The 22,900-nt window shown below is 34.7% G+C and overlaps 1 protein-coding gene across 1 annotated transcript; it reads right to left on the reverse strand.

The window, feature by feature from the left end:
• Nucleotides 1–957: 957 nt before the first annotated feature.
• Nucleotides 958–21,137, reverse strand: LOC145059138 (uncharacterized). Its single transcript, XM_079006998.1, has 6 exons — nucleotides 21,023–21,137; nucleotides 20,792–20,948; nucleotides 19,868–20,356; nucleotides 19,175–19,297; nucleotides 2,165–2,652; nucleotides 958–1,770 (listed from the first exon to the last, which is right to left on the reverse strand). Exons 2-6 carry the CDS (start codon nucleotides 20,931–20,933, stop codon nucleotides 1,159–1,161), a joined length of 1,854 nt encoding a protein of 617 aa, XP_078863124.1. The 5' UTR covers nucleotides 20,934–20,948; nucleotides 21,023–21,137; the 3' UTR covers nucleotides 958–1,158.
• Nucleotides 21,138–22,900: the final 1,763 nt, after the last annotated feature.

The raw sequence follows: 22,900 nt of genomic DNA on the forward strand, positions 1-22,900 counted from the left end.
CATTTTCCCCCTTTTTTTTTGAACCGGAAAATCTAATCTAAACTCCTAAACTAATATCACCTAATTTCACCTATGTCCACGACGGGACTTGAACCCTTAACCTTAAAGAGGGAAGACACCACCTGATACCACTGGGCTAGAAGCCCTTTGGTTTAGGTGTTATTCTTTTAGCATATCTAGAATTCATTTTTGCTTCCAATTCTAATAGGGTTCTATATAACCCTCGAGTGATAGAAACATAATCTTGAAGTTCATTTTTATTCTTCAAATTTTATATACTATCAAGATACTGCGTGGCTCCAACGCATATACTAACCCTTCATTTGATCTGAATTCACCTTTCTACATCCATCTAGATTATCCATGACAAATACATGTCAATGAAAACCTTGATGACAACAATTATGCCCACTACATCAAATAAGAATGAACTTTACTACTTTTACCAAAATAGGTAACATACTTTGTAATTTTTATTGGTTATTTATCACAATTTTTGTCGAAAAGATCATTGTATTTTTTATTGGTTATTTATCTAACAATAATATATAGCTCCAAACATATAGTCTTTGTGTTGTTGCTAAAAAAATTCAAAATATATAAAACAAGTCTTTTTTGTCCAATGATATTGTAATTTTTTATTGGTTATTTAAAAAATCACTTTATTTAGATTTCTATTTATTTAGCCGTTTGAATTTAAAAATAATTATGTTTCTTGTAGATTGTAGACGTTTAGTCCACCGATGTGGTCTGTAGACTGCACACGTTTTAACTCTTAAGAAACAAACAACACCTAACGTTATTCGTATGGCTAGCCCAGAGCTGTTAATGTCGTCGGAGCTTGAGTTCATGTATTAATGTCTATTTCAAGTGTTTTTATTTTAATTTTGAAGTTCTTTAGATCCTAGTCTATAATAAATAACGAGACAGAAAAAACATTAATGACATGTATCAAAATGTATCAAATCGAATCGAATTATTACAATATTTCACCTCATGGTAGTAATACAGAAAAAAAATATATAATTACGTACGTCTTCGAAAAGCTACATAATTAACCATCCATATAAAAATCACCAAATCTAAATTGATAGTCTTCGGAACTTACCTCATAATTAAAGTGAGATTTATGGTTGGAAGGAGCACGCAGTGATAAATCTAAAACAATATTTGTTTAGGAGGAAGAAACTTATCATCCAATATGATAGTCGCAAGAAACCAATACTGGCGTCCAATCAACCAGTACAAAAATAGAAAACTTACCATGTACGAGAGTGTAGTCAAAAGATATTGTGACTGTATATACTTTTTTGGGAAGAGTAGAATGAAGTTGTATGAGAAAGCAGCTATCACAAATATGATCGACTCGGCAAGAAATGTCATAGCAAATGCGAGCTTAATGAATAATACTCTAAATAAAGCAGTTTCTGTATAGTGAGAGCTAATGATGGATAAGAAACAGAAAATTGAAGTGGAAGCCAATATAAAAGACACACCATTCGATAGAAGAATGCTATTAAGGTGCTTGTTTTCAGTGAACACAGGCTTACCTGTGTCTTGGTTGTATCCACCTACAAATGTAATACAAGCTGCAAAACTTATGGTTGCTATAAGTGCGGCAACCACCATTAATTCAGACGATATCTTTTTGGTCCACTCCACGCCTCTTGCAACTAGCTCTTTATGATTCTCGTTAAATAATTCACGTGGTCGTATGCCAGCTTTGTTCTTCTTTTCTCGAAGGGAAGGAGGGAGTATAGCACACACACTCTGTGAATGCATATATAGTTATTACATAATCAGGATCAATTTATAAAAGACATTGTATCAACACAAGTTCTTCAACCTTGGGCTAGCTGAAGAAAACGTAAGGGGAAAAAATCCAGTTTTACTTAATTCGGTAATTAATTTGTACGTATGCATGCATTTACCTCTCTCTCCATCATATATTTATTATGTATTGCATTTCATGAGAATGACGATTATGAGAAAACACTGATTAGAAAAAATAGTTTTATATTTAATTAAGGTCTTAGTATGCTCTGTGTCTTGTATCAATATTCTTAGTTTGTCTCATGCAACATCTAAAGCAGTTTGCGTAAGAATCTTTGTTATAAATTAAGTTGGAGTGAAAGATCAAAGCCAAATATAATGAAATACGCACCTGGAACCATGCTAGATCTGTTAGCAGTTGTGCAGCTGGCCCTGGAATGTCCTTCAATAGATAATCACTCCTTGTTGTCTTGCTGAGGATCCCGACTAAATGCAACATATTATTACCATGTTCGTCTTCAAGATCAACTATTGATTCCTTCATTGAGCCTAGAACATGCAATAGGGAGTAGATACCCCTATATCGATGTGTTACAGCAACATGAAAAATACTTTGCTTGTTATCATTTAGTGCTAGTACTTGCTCTGGATATTGACGAATTAGCTCGACTACAAATGCTGTGTTGCCCATTTCTGCAGCTACAAATAGTACACTGGAGGAATAGTACTTATCATCCGTAATCTGGTCAGGAGACCCTCTTACCATGTCATCAATTTTAGTTTTGGGCAATTTCATAATATGTCCCCAAATGATTCTAAGCAATTCCATGGCTTGATTTCCCTCGTTAACAAGTCCGTCATATCCATCGCGTAGGAAAACTGAGAAACCAATTAAGTGGATGATATTATTTACTTTGAATAGTTAGTTAGCTATGAGTTAATTTTGAATGAAAGTGCTTAAATGAGAAATAAAATGTGTGAATACATGCATGCATGAGGGAATATTCACGTTAGAAGATAACAATATGACCATTATATATATATATATATATATATATATATATATATATATATATATATATATATATATATATATATATATATATATATATAAAAGAGTAGTTCTTTTGTCATGTGTCACCAAGTTAAACATTATAATTAATATCATGACACTTGTCAATATATTGATTCTCCATTTCAAATTTTAAAATTTTCATTTAATTACATTAAATTAATAACATTAGAATAAAAAATAAAATAAAATTTACACAAAGTATAAGATGATATAATTTTATTTATTTATTTGAATCAACGATTATAATTTTATATATAAGTAAAAAAAATATCTCTTAATCAATAAGTTATTTAAAAAAAAAAAGTTTTGAGTTCTTACTTAAAAATTTAATTAATTTTGTAATCGTGGTTCCCACGGGTTATAAACTAGTATATATATATATATATATATATATATATATATATATATATATATATATATATATATCATTATCATTATCATTATATACTTATAAAGCTAATATTTTTTCTTGAATCTCATGCATTGAAACTCTCATTCATTTTTCCTTTAACCACATTCATTTAAAACTCTCATTACTTTTCAATTTCTTTCTAATAATGATTATAAGTTGGTTAATAAGCTTAAATAAATATGAAACCTAAAGTGTAATCATATATAAACTAAATTTCAATATTAAAAGAATATATTGTCTTCTACTTATAAAGTTATGTTTTTAACATTTAACATATTATACTTAATTTATTAGGTCCAATATGTTGTTGTATGTAAACCATTATCATTTTAAAGCTACAACTTTTGAACAATTTGTGTAAAACACTTAAATTGTTATTTTAAATATAACCTTACAAGATCAACTTAAATATAAATTTTAGTTAAATTTAAATAACCTAAAGAATATTTTGTAAATAGTTAAAAGTGATAAATTGTAGTGTCTTTCTAATAATGATTATAAGTCGGTTAATAAGGTTGTATAAGTATCAAACCTAAAGTGTAATCATAAATAAACTAAATTTCAATATTAAAATAATATTTCTACTTCTACTTAGCAAGTTTTGTCTTTAACTTTTAACATATTATACTTAATTTATTAGATTTAATATGTTGTTGTATGTAAACCATTCTCAATTTAAAGCTACAATCTTTGAACAATTTTGACAAAATACTTAAATTGTTAATTTAAATATAACATTACAAAGTCAACTTCAATATAAATTTCAGTTCTACTTAAAACTCAAAGAATATTTTGTGAATAGTTAAAAATGAAAAATTATAGTGCTAAATACAAAAACTAAAATGCAGTATCAATTTAACTAAAATATTTCTTAAATGTATTCTTATAATCGTTAAAAGTTTTCAAATAAGTAGTTCAAAATAACTTACAATAATAATAGTTAAAAATAACTCTATATAAATGATTATATTGTTACCTTTAAAATAAATAAAAAATTGTTTGATGTTTTAAATAATTACAATGATGGAAATTAAAACGTTAAGCAAATAAATTTAAAAAAAAAATGAATTAACAATAACAAAAACTATAAATAACATTAAACCATATATTATATTTAATTTTATTCATGAATAATCCATGAGTGGAGGCCATTCCAAAGATTGAGATTATGTGGTTTTAATAGATGTATATATTATCATATAATTCAAATTAATCAATATATTATATCAACTTAGTATACGAATTATTATATCAAATTTAATAACCACATTATTGTTATATTTAAAAAAACATATATTGGTAAATATTTTAGCTATATAGATGCTTCTGCGCAACGCGCGGGCATTCGCCTATTATATATATATATATATATATATATATATATATATATATATATATAGAGAGAGAGAGAGAGAGAGAGAGAGAGAGAGAGAGAGAGACAGAGAGACAGAGAGATCAAGTTAGTAAATGAGTGATAATTCTCAATAACACTTACAAGAAAAATGTCTAGTGCCAATAGACTAACTAATGATATGTTATCAATTTTATTGAATAATGTGGCACAACTTTCCTTTTTTATGCTGGTATTTATAATACATTTTAACCTAAAAGATGGTCTAACCAATTTATTCATTATTCTTTTGTATATTATTGTTGACTTGTTATAAGTAATAATTTATATAAGTTAAGACCTTTATTAGGAGGTTTTGATTAATTATCATTATGATTAGGATTAGACGCTTGAGATGTTAAAGTCTTGACGGAAGACTCTCTTAAGAGACTAAGGTGTTGTTTGTTTTGGAAGTGGTTAAATATCTTTTGTCTTTTTCCAAGTTTGCGGAAGAAGACGTGCACTTGCGAAACGTCTACCCGCTAGAAGGGAAAAGTGCTCAAAAAGTACTTTTGTAGAAAAACAAACGAGGCATAAGAGTCCTACCCTTTGATGTTTAAGAGTTTATACCGATCACTAGAATAGAGAGCATGTTCACCGATAGAACCATAACCAACATATTAGTGTACATTATATAGCCTACTGTAAAACCGCTCCAATCACTAGAATATAGAGTTGATCCCCTTACATATATGGTTTGATTCATATTTTTTGGTAAAATAGTAAGTACGTTGAGATTGTTGTCCGTATATATATATTTTACTAATCATATTCTTTGTGTCAACATTTTATTCTTCTGTAAATTATTGTTGACTTGTTATAAGTAATAATTTATATCAAGTTAAGACCTTTATTAGGAGGTTTTTATTAATTATCATTATTATGATTAGATTTTTGAGATACTAAAGTCTCGACGGAAGACTCTCTTAAGAGTCCTGCCATTTGATGTTTAAGAGTTGATCCCCTTAATTGTCGACCGCTCCAATCACTAGAATAGAGAGCATGTCCAACAATAGAACCTTAACCAACATATTAGTGTACATTATATAGCATACTGTAAAACCGCTCCAATCACTAGAATATAGAGTTGATACCCATATATATGTGGTTTGATTCATATTTTTTTGTAAAATGATTAAGTACGTTGAAATTTTTGTCGGTATATACTCTACTAATCATATTCTCAGTGTCAACATTATGTAGGTATGAGACTTGCAAAACCGCCATGGTTATTAGTCTACATTGTAGCCTATTGTTGTAATATGTTATCGATCAATCTAATCTCCAGTTATGATAAATATCATTCTTTAATATGGTATCCTTTCTCTCTCTCTCTCCCTCCCTCATTCCCTCTCTCTCTCTCTCTGGCGAACCCTAGCATTCGACCTCCTTAACATCGCTGCTACTCTTCCTCTCCTCTCCTTTCTACCTTCTCGACCCTCTTTCTTGGCTCACCGTGGCTAAAAACTCATTCGTCACAAACCAAAAACCCTAAGATATAACCAACATCAAGGCATATGTTCCATTAACCCTAGTTCTTAACGAGTTAAACTATGTAACTTGATGCAGGCTCTTCGAGACAGACTACAATGATTTTGGTGACCTCATAAACATTGATGGCTCTTCCACCCCCACAGCTAACAACCCCAAATGGCACAAACTTGATTATATTGTCAAAGTGTGGATCTATGACACCATCACCCGATCGTTACTCACAATGATCCTTGAAAAAATGGAAGCGCTCAATCAATTTGGAAAAGTCTTGAAAACCATTTTTCCAACAAAAAGATGTATGTGTCATCGAGTTAGATAATGAACTCCGTACACGTTAATGGCAAAAAGGGTGTAGCTAGTAACAAGGAAGGTGGGTCCTAGGACCTACCGTTTTTATTTTTTTTAATAAAGCAAGGTATTAATTAAAAAATAAGAAACCACATTAATATTGTCAAAGGACCTACGATAACCCAATATCTTAATACACTCTCATTAATCAATAGTTCACTCCATTTAATATTAAAAAAAATTAGGAAATAGAATTATAACAAAATATTGATAATAGTTATTAGTTTGCTGCTTTGTAGCATTCAATTTCATATTTCAATTTCAGAATCAAGAATGTCTCTGTATTTTATTTTTTAGTGATAGTTTAGTGTTGTATATTTCAATGATAGTTTAGTATCATATATTGAGAAAAATGAAATTCGAGTATAGTTTAATGTCGTATATTGAAAAAATGTCTTAAAAGGTATTGATAACGACACAATTATGAATATGTTTCAAGATATAAAACCTCATAGAGTTTATAACTATTGAAATGATGTTTAAATATTTTAAGGCATACAACCCGACCTGCCACTATTAGTATTTGTTTCTCTTTCATATTGTTTTAGTTTTATTTACAAAAGAAACCACGTGGTTTGTTTTTCTAGATTCGCCACTATGGCGATAATACAATTTCCCAAATTTTCCAAAGCTCATCTCTGATATATTGAAAATATTGATGTTCTCATCCCCGATAAGACCTATGTCACTTATCTCAACAACGATTAATTTGACCCTAAGATTTAAAACATCGTTATAAATCTGATGTCACTGTGTCCTACTTATAAGCTTCCTAAAGGCACTTTCTATCATTATACTGGAAGAATAAAGGCTTTCTCACAGCCGATCTCAACAACATATCCATACAGACCACCCTTCTTATCCTATTGTTTTTAAACTAGTCTATCATGTCAATCTTTTGGCTCCATTTATCTCAACCTCGTCGTAACAATGACTTCGACAACATGCGTCGTTGCCTTGGCAGCTTTATGTCATTCCTTGGCATCCCTTCAACCGGCCATGTACCATCATCGTTGAGCTTCTTCTAGCCCAATATCATTACCTCACAATTTCCATGATAGACCGCCCCAACCTCTAAACAAACGAGTATCCTCGGTGTTGCCCTATGTCAACCCATAACCCCCAATCTGATGGTGTTCTATGGTGTCTCGTTAACATCAGGCCTCACTCCACTATGGCAGTGGTTCTCTCCAACGCCCACATATCAAATATCATATTTAACCCACATACGTATCTTAAGCTTTCAATTCCATGATTGTTCACTATATTCTCAATGCAACAACAACAACAACTGGTACATGGATACTGGGCAACAAATCATTTGGCATCCGACTCAGGTATACTAAATAGTGTTCCCTCTAAAAGCAATATTAAATCCTTCCTTATAGGAAATGTTTCAACCATACCCATAACCTATACCAAACACACTTATAAACCAAGTTGTCATCGGCCTTTACACCTACATAATGTTCTTGTCACACTTCATATTCTTAATAATCTCATATGTGTTCGGAAATTTACTCGTGATAATAAATTTTTTGCCGCTGATGATATTGCGTTTTCTATGAAGGATTTTCGCACTCAATAGAACTTGTTTATAGCTCGGGTGATTTGTACTACGGTCCTCAATCATTCTAGTATTCACATGCTCTCCTTTCATGTAGTCCATCCTTATCGAATTAACGCCTTAGCCATGTGGGCGACCGTGTCCTTAAATCCCATTTCTCAAGTCGTTTAACTTTTTTGTAATAAAGACTAGTTTATTTGGGTGTCATGTTTGTCAACTTGTTCCACACATCTGTTTACCATTTACTAGTTCTATTTCTCGTTTGTCATATTAGATATTTGTCATATAAGATTTTATGTATCAACTACCATAAAATTTCTTGATTTTATGGAATTTTTAAATGTTCCTTTAACTATCAACTATCAACAACTATCATTCGTGTAACGCCTGTGTTTTTCGTTAAGCAATTCGGGGGAAAATCTTTATTTACATTAGTTAACAATGTAAATTTTCTTCTAAGAAAATAAATAAGAATTCTTCATACACGATATGTGTTCATATAAATTTTATTGGTGTATATATATATATATATATATATATATATATATATATATATATATATATATATATATATATTGATGGGCCTTAAATGTTGTGTCCTTGTGGTTATAACAGTTTAGTCTGTTTTGTATTTGGGTTGGGCCTGTTCACCCGCTATTTATTATTAGGGTTTAGCTATTTAAGGTGCACGCATGCACCGTATCTTATAATCGTCAAATCGTCTTTTGTAAACCCTACACGCCTTTACAGTAGCAATTCTTTATCGATCTCTTCTAAGGCTGTGATCACTAATCATTCGACATATTTGATATTCATTCAGTGTTCTCTATTCTTTTACCTGTTGAATCTATTCGATCATTCAAGATTTATTCTCAACATATATATATATATATATATATATATATATATATATATATATATATATATATATATATATATATATATATATGGTGTACATGCTATACGGTCAAATATTATGGTTATACAATATTTGTATAAAAATCTTTTTATAAACTTAACAAATTGTGTTAAGTAATATAATAATGAAAAGATTATAAGGATAAGATGATAGTGTAAAATAAATATTATTTATATATAAATAATATTTGAGTTACTTTTACAAAAGAAAAAATAATCTATATGAAATTTGTAGTAGTCATGAATACGAACTCGTGAGTATAAAGACCGCCAAAATCTGACGTCGTATGAAGAAGTTATGAATTTCATAAGATCATTTCACTGGATATTCTTTATAAATATCAAAGTGAAAATAGATTAATTTTTAGCCAAATTAGTCTTGATGAAAGTTGTTGTATATGAAATTATGAAACTATGTATATAAATAACATCGAAAACGGAACTCGTATGCGAAACTTATAATTATCCGAAGAAAGTAATACATTAGTTTGTAGCACTTGGTTGCCAAGCCGCCACATGGTAGCAGGAGGGAACAGGTACCACAACAACCACCAATGATGTGGCATCATATAAGTCAGCCATGTAGGACGAGGTTCTTTTCAAAAAAGGATATAAATAGCTTCGAAATTCCATTTCTCAATTCATACCTTTCTCTCGGCTTTCTCTCTTACTCTCGTGATTCGATTTCTTGACCTACAATATCTTAGTGAGGTGCTGCAACGTAGAAAAACACCCAACAAAAGAAGGATCCAACTTCAAAGTCATGCTTACGAAATTCCAATTTTTCGCTAGACGATCATGTAAGGTGGGTTGCATGTACTATGCCTATTAGGTGTATGTAACACCCGTTTTCCAAAATGGATCGGTTTAGGGTATTAAGGAATCAAAATCGTGGTTTTTTGGGAAAACCGGATGTCACGACATGACAAGTCAAAGGCGAAGTGCATATCCGGGAAGCATGTCACGACGTGACAAGTGTATGGTCACATTGTGAGGAAGGCTGCAGCCCAAGCCCATGATCTTTTAGGGTTTCCTTTGTATTTAAACCTCATTAACTTGAATTTAGGGTTCATTATCAGCCTGCATCACCCTCGAACCTCATAGAACCCTAACCCTAATCCCTCTTGGTGGTTTTGGCCCATTTTTACAGTTTTGGTGCTCATTGGGTGCATTTCGTACTGAGAAAGTATCTATAGCAGGAGCGCACACTCTCACCTTTCGAGAGTTTCGTGCATGTGGGGCTCCTAAGTTCTTCCGGAAGAAGGACCCAATTGTTAGCAGGCGATGGTTGGAAGACATAACGAACACTTTCCGTACTAGCTTTTGTCCCGAAGGGTCAAAGGTCAAACTCGCATTCTGTCTTCTGAAAGACAGAGCCCGTGATTAGTAGGAGGAGGTAGGTCATGCCTTGGGAGGCAAGGCTGTCGAGGCGATGACTTGGGATGATTTTGTAATAATATTCAGTTCTGAGTTTTCACCAGTGATTGAGGTTCGATAGCTAGCGAGGGAGTTCTAGGACCTTTTCCTGACTACTAAGACTATGGCGAAGATCACTGCCATGTTCCGTGAGAAGGATTTACTGGTTCCACAGTATGTGGCGGACAAGGAGATGTAGAAGGCAAGGTACCATGATATGTTGAAGGATGAGATACAGGAATTTGTGAGCATGCCCAGCTGAAGGACCTTAGAGGACATGATAGCGAGGGCCCAAGAATAGGAGATTAATCTGGAGACTGTGAGGAAGAGGAATTCGGTTTGGGCTCAGGTATTAGAGGACTTAACAAAGAATCCCAAGGTTTTTGATTCTCAATCGAGGGGATAACAGGGTCAAATCCGTTGTAGCAAGTGCGGAAAGACGCACGAGGGGGCTTACAGGTGGGTGGTTTTGGTTGCTTCAGGTACGGCAAGATTCGTCACTACAGCAGGGATTACACCGCCACCACCACCCAAGGATCGAGTTTGATTTGCTTCCATTGCAATCAGAGGGTCTACAAGAAGCCCAATTGCACGATTTTGACAGTGGGAGCGATGGTAGCACCTGCTCCGGCCACATTGAGGATCACTCACAGCCACCAAAGCAAGGTGGAGGTACCAGTTATAAGGAGTCGAGCTTTCCAGTTGACAGTCGAGGAGGCTCATGCAGCACCATATGTGGTTACTAGTATGTATCTTCTCCTTATCTCATTTATTGCTTTGATGTTTTTGCTTATTTTATATATGTTGTTGTATAGGGACGTTCCTAGTGAATAGTGTTCCAGCTTTAGTTCTTTTTTATTCGGGAGCCACCCGATTGTTCGTATATCTTGTGCTCAGCAAGAGATTCGGTGACGCTCCTAGGGAGCTTGATTATCCGTTAGAGGTAGAGATCAACAACGATCATCCAGTACGATTATCGAGGGTTCATCGGGGTTGTGTGTTGGAGTTATTTAGCGAGCAGTATCCGATTTATTTGGTTCCTATCCCTTTGCGTGAGAGCAAGGTTATCATAGGGATGGATTGGTTGTGCCCTAATGGGGAAATGATTGATTGCGAGCACCAGTTAGTTCGGGTTCGAACCCTAAGTAGAGGAGAGCTAGTTATCCATGTTGAGGGTGCTCAGTGGGGACCAGCTCTCTGTTTAGCCACGAGAGCTAGTTTGTATCTTAAGCAGGGTTTGTTCTAGTTTTGTGGCTTATGTATTGGATACAAGAGAATAGGGGAAGAGGACGATTGGTGATGTGTCGATCATAAGAGAGTATCCCGGTGTGTTCCCGAAGGACTTGCTTGGAGTACCTCCGGAGAGACAGGTTGAGTTTCGTACTGATTTGGTTCCTAGTGCGGATCTGATAGCTGGCTATAGGAGCTGTTAGACGAGGGGTTTATCAAGCCGAATAGTTCACCCTGGGGAGTACCAATATTTTTGGTGAAGAAGAAAGATGATTACCACATGATGTGCATATACTACCAAGACCAGAACAAGTTAACGGTGAAGAACCGTTATCCGCTTTCGAGGATTGATGATTTATTCGACCAGTTACATGGTGCGTCTTGGTTCTCCAAGATTGATTTGCGTTCAGGCTACCATCAGATGAGGGTTCGGGATGAGGATTCTCATAAGACATCCTTTAGAACTCGTTATGGTCATTATGAGTTCATGGTGATGCCTTTTGGGCTCAACAATGCACCGGAAGTATTCATGGACCTCATGAATAGGGTTTGTAGGCCGATGTTGGATCAGTCAGTGATCATTTTCATTGATGATATCTTGGTCTATTCTAATTTCTAAGACCAAGGATCAGCATAAGGATCACTTGCGAGAGGTTTTGGAGACTTTGAGGAGGGAGAGGCTTTATGCCAAATTCTCCAAGTATGAGTTCTAGTTGCGCTAGGTGCAGTTCTTGGGACACCTCGTCAGTCAAAAAGGTATATTGGTCGATCCGACCAAGATCGAGGATGTGATGCAGTGTGAGGTTCTGAGGTTCAGAGTTTCCTTGGCTTAGCATGGTACTATTGGAGGTTCAATGAGAATTTTTCCAAGATCGTCGTTCCATTGACCAGGTTGACGAAGAAGATAGTTACTTTCTGTTGGGGGCCTGAGCAGCAGGCAGCATTTTGAGAATTTGAGGCAGAGACTGTGCAAGGCTTCGATTTTGACTCTGCCTGAGGGTTTTGATAATTTCATGGTTTATTGTGATGCTTCCATCACCAGATTGGATACAGTGCTTATACAGTGGGGTCACATATGCACCGAGGCAGTTGAAGCCTCCTGAGGTGAATCATCCTACGCATGATTTGGGGCTGGGAGTTGTGATTTTCCCCCCTCAAGATTTGGCGACAATACCTCTATGGGTTTTATTGTACCATTTACACGGATCACAAGAGTTTGATGTACTTGATGGATTAGCTAAATCTGAATATAATGCAACATAGATAGCTATATGTAGTGAAAGATTACAACTGCGAGTTTTTATACCATAGCGGGAAGGCTAAGGTGGTGGCCGATGCGTTGAGTCGCAAGGTGACTAGCACACCTATTCGAGATCTATGTTTGAGAATGACGGTGGTTACCCCATATATAGAGCATATTCGTGAGGCTCGGGTTGAGGCTATGAAAGAGGAGCATCGGAAGATTGATCGTATTGTGGGTCAGGTGTGCTCTTCTGATTATGAAATTCGAGGATTGTTGACCTTACATCAGAGAGTTTTGGTTCCATATTTAGGAGGTAATCGTCCAATTTTGATGGAATAGGCGCACAAATCGAAGTTCTATATTCATTCGGGTGCGACAAAAATGTATAGAGACCTCCGACTTGATTACTGGTGGCCCTAAATGAAGTGAGATGTGGCTTAGTATGTGGAGAGGTGCTTAACATGCAGGAAATTCAAGGTTGTTCATCACCGACCGCATGAAAAGTTGGATTCGTTGGGTATCCTTATTTATAATAGGAAGAGATCACGATAGATTTCATCACAAAGTTACCGAGAATAGCACAGGGGATGGATTCAATTTTTGTTATCGTAGATCGATTGACCAAGAGTGCATTTTATCCCCATTGAGGAGAGCATCTATGTAGAGAAATTGGTAGATATTTATATTTGTGAGGTTGTGGCATGGCATGGGGTTCCGGTATCAATGGTTTCGAACTCGGATGTGCGTTTCACTTCCAAATTCTGGAAGAGATTTCACGAGGAGTTGGGTACTTGACTGCACTTCAGCAAGGCTTTTCACCCATAGACTGACGGTCAGAGTGAGCGGACTATTCAGACTCTAGAGGATATGCTTCGGGCATGTGTTTTTGGAATTTGATGGTAGTTGGGATTCGTATCTGTCATTGGTTGAGTTCTCATACAACAACAACTACTACGCTAGTATTGATCGACCTCCCTTTGAGATGCTCTATGGGAGGAAGTGTCAGACGCCAATTTGTTGGGGAGAGGTCAGCCAACAATTCATGGGGAGTACGAAGGTGGTACTGATGACTATGGAGCTGATTCAGCATGTACACAGCAGGCTTCAGACCGTGTAAAGTCGACAGAAGAGTTATGCTGATAGACATCGATCATATTTGGAGTTTTAGGTTATGGATATGGTACTCCTGAAGGTGTCACCTTGGAAAGGTGTCATTCGATTTAGGAAGAAAGGCAAGTTGGGCCAAGATATAATGGTCCTTTTAGGGTTATTGTCCGGGTGGGCAGAGTTGCATACCTTCTAGATCTACCAGAGGAGCTATTTCAACTTCACAAAACTTTTCACGTCTCTCAGCTGCAAAAGTGTTTGGTTGATGACTCCACAGTGGTACCTTTGGATGATATTCAGGTAGACAAGCACATGAACTATATAGAGAGACCAGTTGCGATCCTCGAAGAGAAAATGAAAACTTTGCAAAAGAAAGTGGTGTGTTTGGTGAAGGTGCAATGGCAGCACCGAAAAGGCTCAGGGTGGATGTGGGAGCCTGAGGAAGAAATGAGGGAGCATTACCCAGAGTTATTTGCAGCGGTAGACTTCGAGGACAAATCTGACTCAAGTGGGGCAGATGTGTAACTCTCATTTCTCAGGTACTTTTCATTCATATATTAAACATAAATTTCTTGCAAAAATGATCCTTGCGTTGGGCGTAAGTAATGAGTATGCAGCGTGTAGTTCATTAAATGCATGCGAGGGTTGCATGCTCTACGCGATGCGTAACTCCATCTGCGCAGGGCGTACATGAACAGTTTCCAAACCCTAATTTTTTAAGGTTGAGACCCTATTTAAACACCTTAATTCCCTTGAGGCCTCTTCATGCTCAGCCTCCACTCTCCCCAAACAGTTATTTCAAAACCCTAATTCTTTATAATCCTGTTCTGGTCCTTTTGGGTGTTTTGGTGCATTTTGAAGAACGGAAAATCTACCATATTGGATTGATGTGGCTCAAGATTGAATATCCATAGCTTTCATCTCTTTTTCTATCTTCTGGAAGTATAAAGTTCTCACCTTTATGGTTCTATGGCTTAGATCTAGGTTACATTATTGATTTGCATGCTTTTGGTCCCATAGTTTTGGTTCTTGTGAGTAAAAGCTACTCCATAGCTTAAGGTTGTCATTTCTTGTTGTTTCTAAGGATCAAATGTCATAAAATGAAACCTTTGTTGTTATCTTTCACCCATGCAAGGGTTTTGAGGTCATTAAAGAGTGATATAAATCTAGGGTTTGGTTTTGGGTTCCATTAAGCCATGCAAAGGCTTTATCCTTTTAGACATCCACTAGATTCAAATCTGAGTGTTGTACATTTGGTCTTAAGCTATTAAGGGATTAATAAGGAGGTTGGCAAACCACGTAGCTACGCATAGGGTAAACCTAGCTATGTAGTGTGTAGCCTGGTTTGGCCATGTTTTCTAAGGAAAAGCTCTACGCACAACGTAGAGAAGAAGTACGCAAGGCATAACCCCGGAAGAGGAAATGGTCATCTTAAGGGATTTAGGCCATGTTTGGAAGGGTAAAATGGTCTTTTACCCTAGAGAGAGAAATTATGTAATGGACCCTTGATTACGGATTATCAACTTAATTATTAATTAAGGTTATTTTGGATATGTATAGTGTGAGGAGGTTCTCGTACCAACAGCTCGGGTCTGAGATTTATCGATTAGCAAAGGCACCATGAGTATTGGGCGGGTGAGTATTCTCATAGTACCTGTGGATCGAAGGCACCAGTGTTGGCCCATTGCATTATGTTTATAGGATGCTAGTTGTCTTTGTGACTCTTGCATATGTTTGTATGTATGTTTGGGTGGGGCCCATCACATGTTACGGACGGGCTTATTAACCGGGCGGGGCCAGATGTCGGGAAGGGCCTGATGGGCGGGCCCGATGTATGTATGGTATGTGGTATTTTGGAGAACTCACTAAGCTTTGTGCTTACAGTTTATGTTTATGTTTCAGGTGCTTCCGGTTCCAGAGGAAAAAGCTCAACGTGACTCCATTGCACTGCCGGTGTTCTACATTTTATGACTTGTTTTTGTACTCTGATAACTATTTGATACAACTCTATACCTTGATGGACTTATGGAATGAAAGAATTGTTATTTTGGTTTACTTAAAAATAAAAAAAAAAATATATTTGTTAATTTGGGACATTACATATTATATGTATGGTATGTGGTATTTTAGGGAACTCGTTAAGCTTTGTGCTTACGGTTTTGTGGTTTAAACATTTTCAGGTACTTCCAGTGCCAAAAGAAATGGTCTGGCTTGACTGCACAGCATCCCCTGATGGCTTTTTCCACATTGATTACTTTTGATTTACTCTGATGTTACATTGTTGGTTTTGGAATATATGGTTGTATGACTTAATGGTTTTAAAATGAAAATTTTTTATTGGAATTTTTGGGACGTTAAACTGTAACTTATATTGTGTTCATTATTGTTGTGATGAACCTATAAATAAAATTTATCAGTAATACTGATTGATCTACTTACGGGCATGGTGTCGAGGCAAGATCTTAGTGAGGTGTTTAAAATGGATTTTTCAAAAAAATATATTTATTTACCAAATGGATCCTACATCCAATATCATCTTACCTGGTCATTCATGATTTGAAAGAACTTGATAATTTTTGGGATTAATGAAGAATCTGGGAAATAGTTAATATACTTGAATAATATAAATATAAACGAAAACTAAAATATAGTAATATTTGTATTTAACTCATTTAAAAGGGAAAGCAAAAGTGTTAGACGAAGAGTTATCTTACACGCAAATCTTTCACCTTTAATAAGGTGAGTGCGTAGTTACTTTCTTGACGCACAATCTCAATAAAAGTATTTGTTACTTAAAAGATTAAATGTATATTGAATGCTTGCTATTTTTATTATGTGCTTAATGTATGCCATGTATTGTGATAGTATTACATGAACAGAAAATTTGTATTTGAAGTTAATTAAATGTATTGTAATTTTATCTAGTTATAAACTAAGACTTAGTTATCTATATGCTTAGTTTAAATTAAGTTGAATAACGAGTAGTCTCATTCTAGGGTAACATGTGAGATAGGAAACGGAGTGTAGTATTCCACCTCCTTCAAACAATAAATGGGTGTGCTTAAATCAAAAAATGAATAGGTATGTCTGAGTCATCTACCAGAATAAGATGACAACACTTGATTATTCTATACGGTCTTGTGAATTACGTTGTTAGTGTGGATTTATAACCCATAGATGTAGAAGAATCGTGGGATACCATATTCATCAAATACTCTAAACAAATCTTGGTTGCCTTATGACTTAACACCGGACAAGGAGTACCCTAGTTGTGACAAGGAATACCCTAGCTGTGTAGTCACACCGTTGCTCACAATGATTCATCGGGTAAGGTGATTCTTCCTGGTGATCGTTGATTCGGTTTGTAAGAATCAATTGGATTGGGTAACTATTGGTACATTGTCTTATAGATATGTATGTTGTATTATATATCTACATTTTTTTAGTAATGTTTCTTTTGCAGGATTAATAATATGATTTATTATCATTATAATATTATGGGATTGAAAAATCTATGTGTCTCACTAGGTTCTTAAACCTGGCACACTCAAATTATATGCATCACATGTAGTTGTAGGGGTGTCAAAAAAACCCGAACCCGATTAACCCGACTCGACCCAAACCCGAATAAGGTAATTAGGGTCGGGTTTAATAGGGTCAGAACTCTTAATCGGGTTATCTGGGTTAACCCGACTAACCCGAATTATTATTAGGGTCGGGTTTAGGGTTGATTTTTTCAAAACAATTTGGGTTTCGGGTCAACCCGAATAACCCGAAACCCGACTAACCCGAATTATTATTAGGGTCGGGTTTAGGGTTGATTTTTTCAAAACAATTCGGGTTTCGGGTCAACCCGAATAACCCGATTAAGAATTTATTACCAAAATTTTTTTACTGCGTTGAATGACATGAATTCAAGATCCCATGAGATTTTACAACTAATACATATTTCTTAACTAAACAAACCAAATAGTAAAATTACTATGTATAGATATGTTTAAAATGGTTGTGCTGTAACAATTTTACGAATTTTATTCACTGTTTACATTACTAATATGGTAAAAGAAACTCCAAAAATTCATATCCAATAACAACTTTACATTTTAAGTCCCTATACATGTGGATTATGTATTAAAATGGCACAACATAAATTCAACTTGCATTTCAACTTCAACCCGACTAACCCGATTAACCCGACCCTACAAACCCAAAACCCGATTAACCCGAACCCGACTAACCCGTACCTTATTAGGGTCAGGTTTCAGGTGAATAGTTTTTCTTGAAAAACCCGACTAACCCGACCCGTTTAACCCGAAACCCGATCAGGTTAATCCGATTAACAGCCCTATGTAGTTGTGCTAAAGCTAGTGGAACTTGAATAGGAATGTTGAGTAAATAACGAGACAACATGTAATAATATTTAGGACTAGTACGTCTTTACGTTGTAACCTATGTTCTGTATTAATTATGACATCTGTAGTGTTTTGTAATTTTGATATAACATTTGTTACTAATAAATATTTTATTAAACTGAGATTTTCCGCAACAAAGACAACATGGTATTGAAAGAATAAAAAAATTGTTCTGGAAAATAGGGGATATCACAATTCTCTAATCACATAAATTAGCTACCCGTCGCTAAATTGATAAACCTTGGCAATATCACTCTATGACAAAGATGTGGGTATTTGATCGGTTTCTAAGTTTATGGCAAACATGTAAGTGACTAGCGAAGGAATGAGGTCGCAACTAAAAGTCCTAAGAGCATCTGCAATTGTGATTTCAATGAGAGAGTTGAATAAGATGACAAGTTTAGTTATCATTCAATGCATAGAATGTACATTTATACGATGTCATCTTAGCATTCAACGGATTTGGAATTCAATGATCATTGGATTTTTCAGTGAGAAAAAAAAAAGTTTTCTGATTCTTAAATAAATATTATAAATTAGCTTGTAATGTTTCATTGAACTTTGGAGAGTTCAATGTATTATAAGAAAAAAATGATAGGATTGTATGGAATGTAGAGTGATAATGTGACAATCTATTAAATTTTATAGATTTCAATGTATTGTGAATGCCTTTATATGTATTGTATAAATACCAATTATTTTCTTCCTAAAACATACACAAAAATAGATATTCATTCCAAGAAGGAGATGATTACCAAGAAAATCCAATCGGGGAGTAGAGATTCTTACCAATTCTTTGGATCAAATTATATTGTTTCCTAAATGCACCAGAGTTACGTGCTAGAACTCCAAGTAGACTTCTTTCGCTCACAGCAAGTTCTGGACGATCTTTCACTATTTGTAGCGCGACATCTACAAGTAGTTGATATTTGGTTAATACGGTAACATGATGACTATTGGAAGAAAAGCGAATAATAATGGAACTTTTTGCATCTGATTTCACATTGAGAACCTTGGCAAAAACAATAACAAAAGTCAATATTGACCAATAGAATACGTAGTACTACAAATACGTTGAACTCACTCTAATACCATAATCTGGAAGCTACATATAAAAAAGGTAATTAAAAGAACTGTATCAACTTATTTATCTAGTAAAGATCCAAATAAAACATATGTAGAAAGTAGAAACTTTTGATAATGATTGAAATGTTCAATAGCAAATAAAAGCAACACATGAATTATTGGCAACCAAATACGCTTGATCATGATAATAATAGTTGGATTCTCTTCGGTACTAATTATGGGTAGCACAATGTGAAATCATCCATAAACTGGAAATAAAATCTTTCTAATGGTTTGGGAGAAAGAAGAGGCCATAGAGAAAGCGTTTAGAGAAATTAAAATTTCCTCCTATTTATTTTTCCCACTCATTCTCCTACCATTTTTAGATTATGATAAATGTAATTATTATTTACTTACCAAATAGCTCAGCCTCAACACATGCCAAGAGAACACATCCCCGACTCTCATCTGTCCAAAAACCGCTAGTCATTCTTTCTGAATTTTTATACAGATACTTCACCATAGCTTTCTTTCCCGATAAAGCTGCCATGTAAAGTGGCATCTTTTCTTGACTACCAGTGATATCGAGCAAGGCCTTGTTCTTGTTAACCAGAATCTTAGCCACTTTAACATGTCCAGCTACAGCTGCTAAACATAAAGCAGTGTTGGAACTGCTATTCCGAAGCTCCAAGTCCTCGTTTTCCATCAACCTCACCAGATTTTCCACAAAAAAGGTGTTTCCTCTATACGCTGCAACGTGAAGTGCTGTTTCATTGTTTCTATTGATGCTAAACCTTACCAGCTCTTGACGTTTGTCTAAAATGTCTTTAGCGTTTTCCCAATCACCCGCCATTGATGCTTTGTAGAGGGGAAAACAGATTTCAAGGAATTCTTCTCTTCTTCCATCTGTTTAATCATAAAATGAAGCTATACTCAATTTTTACAACAATAAGTAGTTTTATTTTCAAGATGCAACCATCTAAACTCTAGCTAGTCTCTCCATAATAAATATTTTACTATAATGCAACGAAAAAAGATCGGTCAATGCTCTACTAGAGTGGCCATGTGCATGCAATGTGGCGGCGCACTAGTGCATATTGACAGCATTTTGCATATGTTAATTCATGATATTGGTTTTTTTGATGATCTAAGGAAGGTAAGGAAATTGTGATAGCCTTTTTTTGAGGTTATTTAAGAAACACCATGAGACTAATTAAGTTAAGCTTGATCTTCTGCATAATAAAGTTAGAATGATGATTTAGAGAATTATTCAACCAATGATGTAATTTAAAGCTTCATGTGAATCTCAAGATCACATGCATGATGCCGAGAAGGACTTACCATCGAGTAGATCTTGACGAGGTAGGTTTAATGATCGCGGTTGTGGTGAGTTACTGTGTGAAGCATTAGGAATGTGAATTTGATGATGCTGGCTGATGGAATTCAGCTGAACTGAACCTAAGATCCCACTTGATGAGCTCATTTCTTTAGTTTCTTACTACAATGCGAAGGCACAACATTAGAATCAAAATGGAACCTCAAAACCATTTAGAAAGAGGATTTGAAAATTACCTGACATTAAATAGACTGAAGAGTGGTTTTTACCGAGGTTGTATAGCTTTGTTTGTATGTATGCATGTATCTATGAGTGAACTGAATCTAAGAATCTATTGATCTATTAAAAGATTTTGTGAGGAAGACACTAAAAGGTAGTACATCCAGATCTGTTCTTTAATCGAGATATATGAGTTGTCAAAAACTAATATACAAAGACTAGCTAGTATTTTAAAAATATATTTTAGATTTTCGAGATGCAAATAGTCATTTACCAAGATCAGAATATATTTTATTTAAAGGAAATATCGCGTTAATTAGATAATTAGTATTTAAGTTATGTTTATCCTTATCCTTTCTTATTCTTAGGTGTTATTCTTTTAGCATATCTAGAATCGTTTTTGTTTCCACTCAAGGTTGTTCAAATTTCGATTTTGATTTTACAATATTACAGTTTTAAAATCCTATAAGTGAAAAACGATCTCACACCTTTAGTTTTATTATATAGTCGAGTATCAAAAATCTGTTTATTCAACTTGAAATCCAACGTCACCATTTTATCGATTCATCTTGAGTTAAGCATTGCACATCCATAATAATCCCTTTATATATGAGTTCATTTTGGTTTGTAGCAACAAAAAGTATGGGTGATGCTTAAAAAGTTAAAGTTGATTATATTGTCTTGCGAGAAAATTTGAATACAAGTTCATTTTGGTAGGATCTTACGATCACGATCTTGCAAAATGTAAAACGATTTTAACTAAAATCTCGATTTTGACAACTTTGCTTCCAATTCTAATTGGGTTCCTATATAAACCTCGAGTGATAGAAACATAATTTTTGAATTTAGTTTTTATTCTTCAAAGTTTATATGGTATCAAAGAAGGATATCATATCCTACTAAAACAATGATGGGTATCCTACTAAAACAATGGCGGGTGATACTACAGTCGTGGCTACGGCACATATACGAATCCTTCATTTGATCCGAAGTCACATTTCTACATCCACCCTGATTATCCACGACAAATACATGCCAATGAAAATCTTGGTGACAATAATAATGCCGACTAGTCCACAAAGATGAAAGACATTCTCCTAGCTAAAAATAAGGTCGGCTTCATGGATGGAACCATCACAAAACCGACAGAAGGAACCAATGAGTACAAAGTTAGCAACGAATTAAGTTCGGTCCTAATATTTCAAAAGTTGTGTAATATGGGGACTTCATCACACATGTAGTAAAAGAAATAAGACAAAATTGCAAAAATGGTCCCTTTGGTATGCATTTTTTTGAGGTTTTAGTCCAAACCCCGACTTTTTTGGATTAGTGGTCTTTTTAAGCTAGTTTCGTTGTGGATTTGGTCCCAGAAAATGAGAGAGAGAGAGAGAGAGAGAGAGAGAGGTACTCTGTTATTTTTAAATTTTTAAAATAAATAAATTAATATTAAATTTTTAAAAAAATGAAAGAAAAATGAAAAATAAATACCCCAAGGGTATTATAGTCATTTCAATTTTCGGAGGGACCAAATCCGCAACTAAACTAGCTCAAAAGGACCACTAATCTAAAAAAGTCGTGGTTTGGACTAAAACCCCCAAAAAATGCATACCACAGAGACCATTTTTGCAATTTTGTCAAAAAAATAATTCAATCTTGACCTATGGTGAATTCCCCAAAATCTATTTTAACCGATGTTGCAAAAATCCCAACCATGCGTTACCCATCCGACTAGAGGGTGTCTGGCGATTAATCCCTGCCTACATAATGACTTAATGAGTGAACTAGTAGAAAACGATGAAATTTTAACACTTTGAAGAAGTTTTATCTTAATAGAAACTATTTGAGGAATGAGAAGTGTTGTATTAATCATATTAACCTATTTTGTTATGATATTA

This window comes from Lactuca serriola, chromosome 6 (genome assembly GCF_051521515.1).
Source record: "Lactuca serriola cultivar US96UC23 chromosome 6, Lser_US96UC23_V15, whole genome shotgun sequence".
NCBI classification, from domain to species: Eukaryota; Viridiplantae; Streptophyta; class Magnoliopsida; order Asterales; family Asteraceae; genus Lactuca; species Lactuca serriola.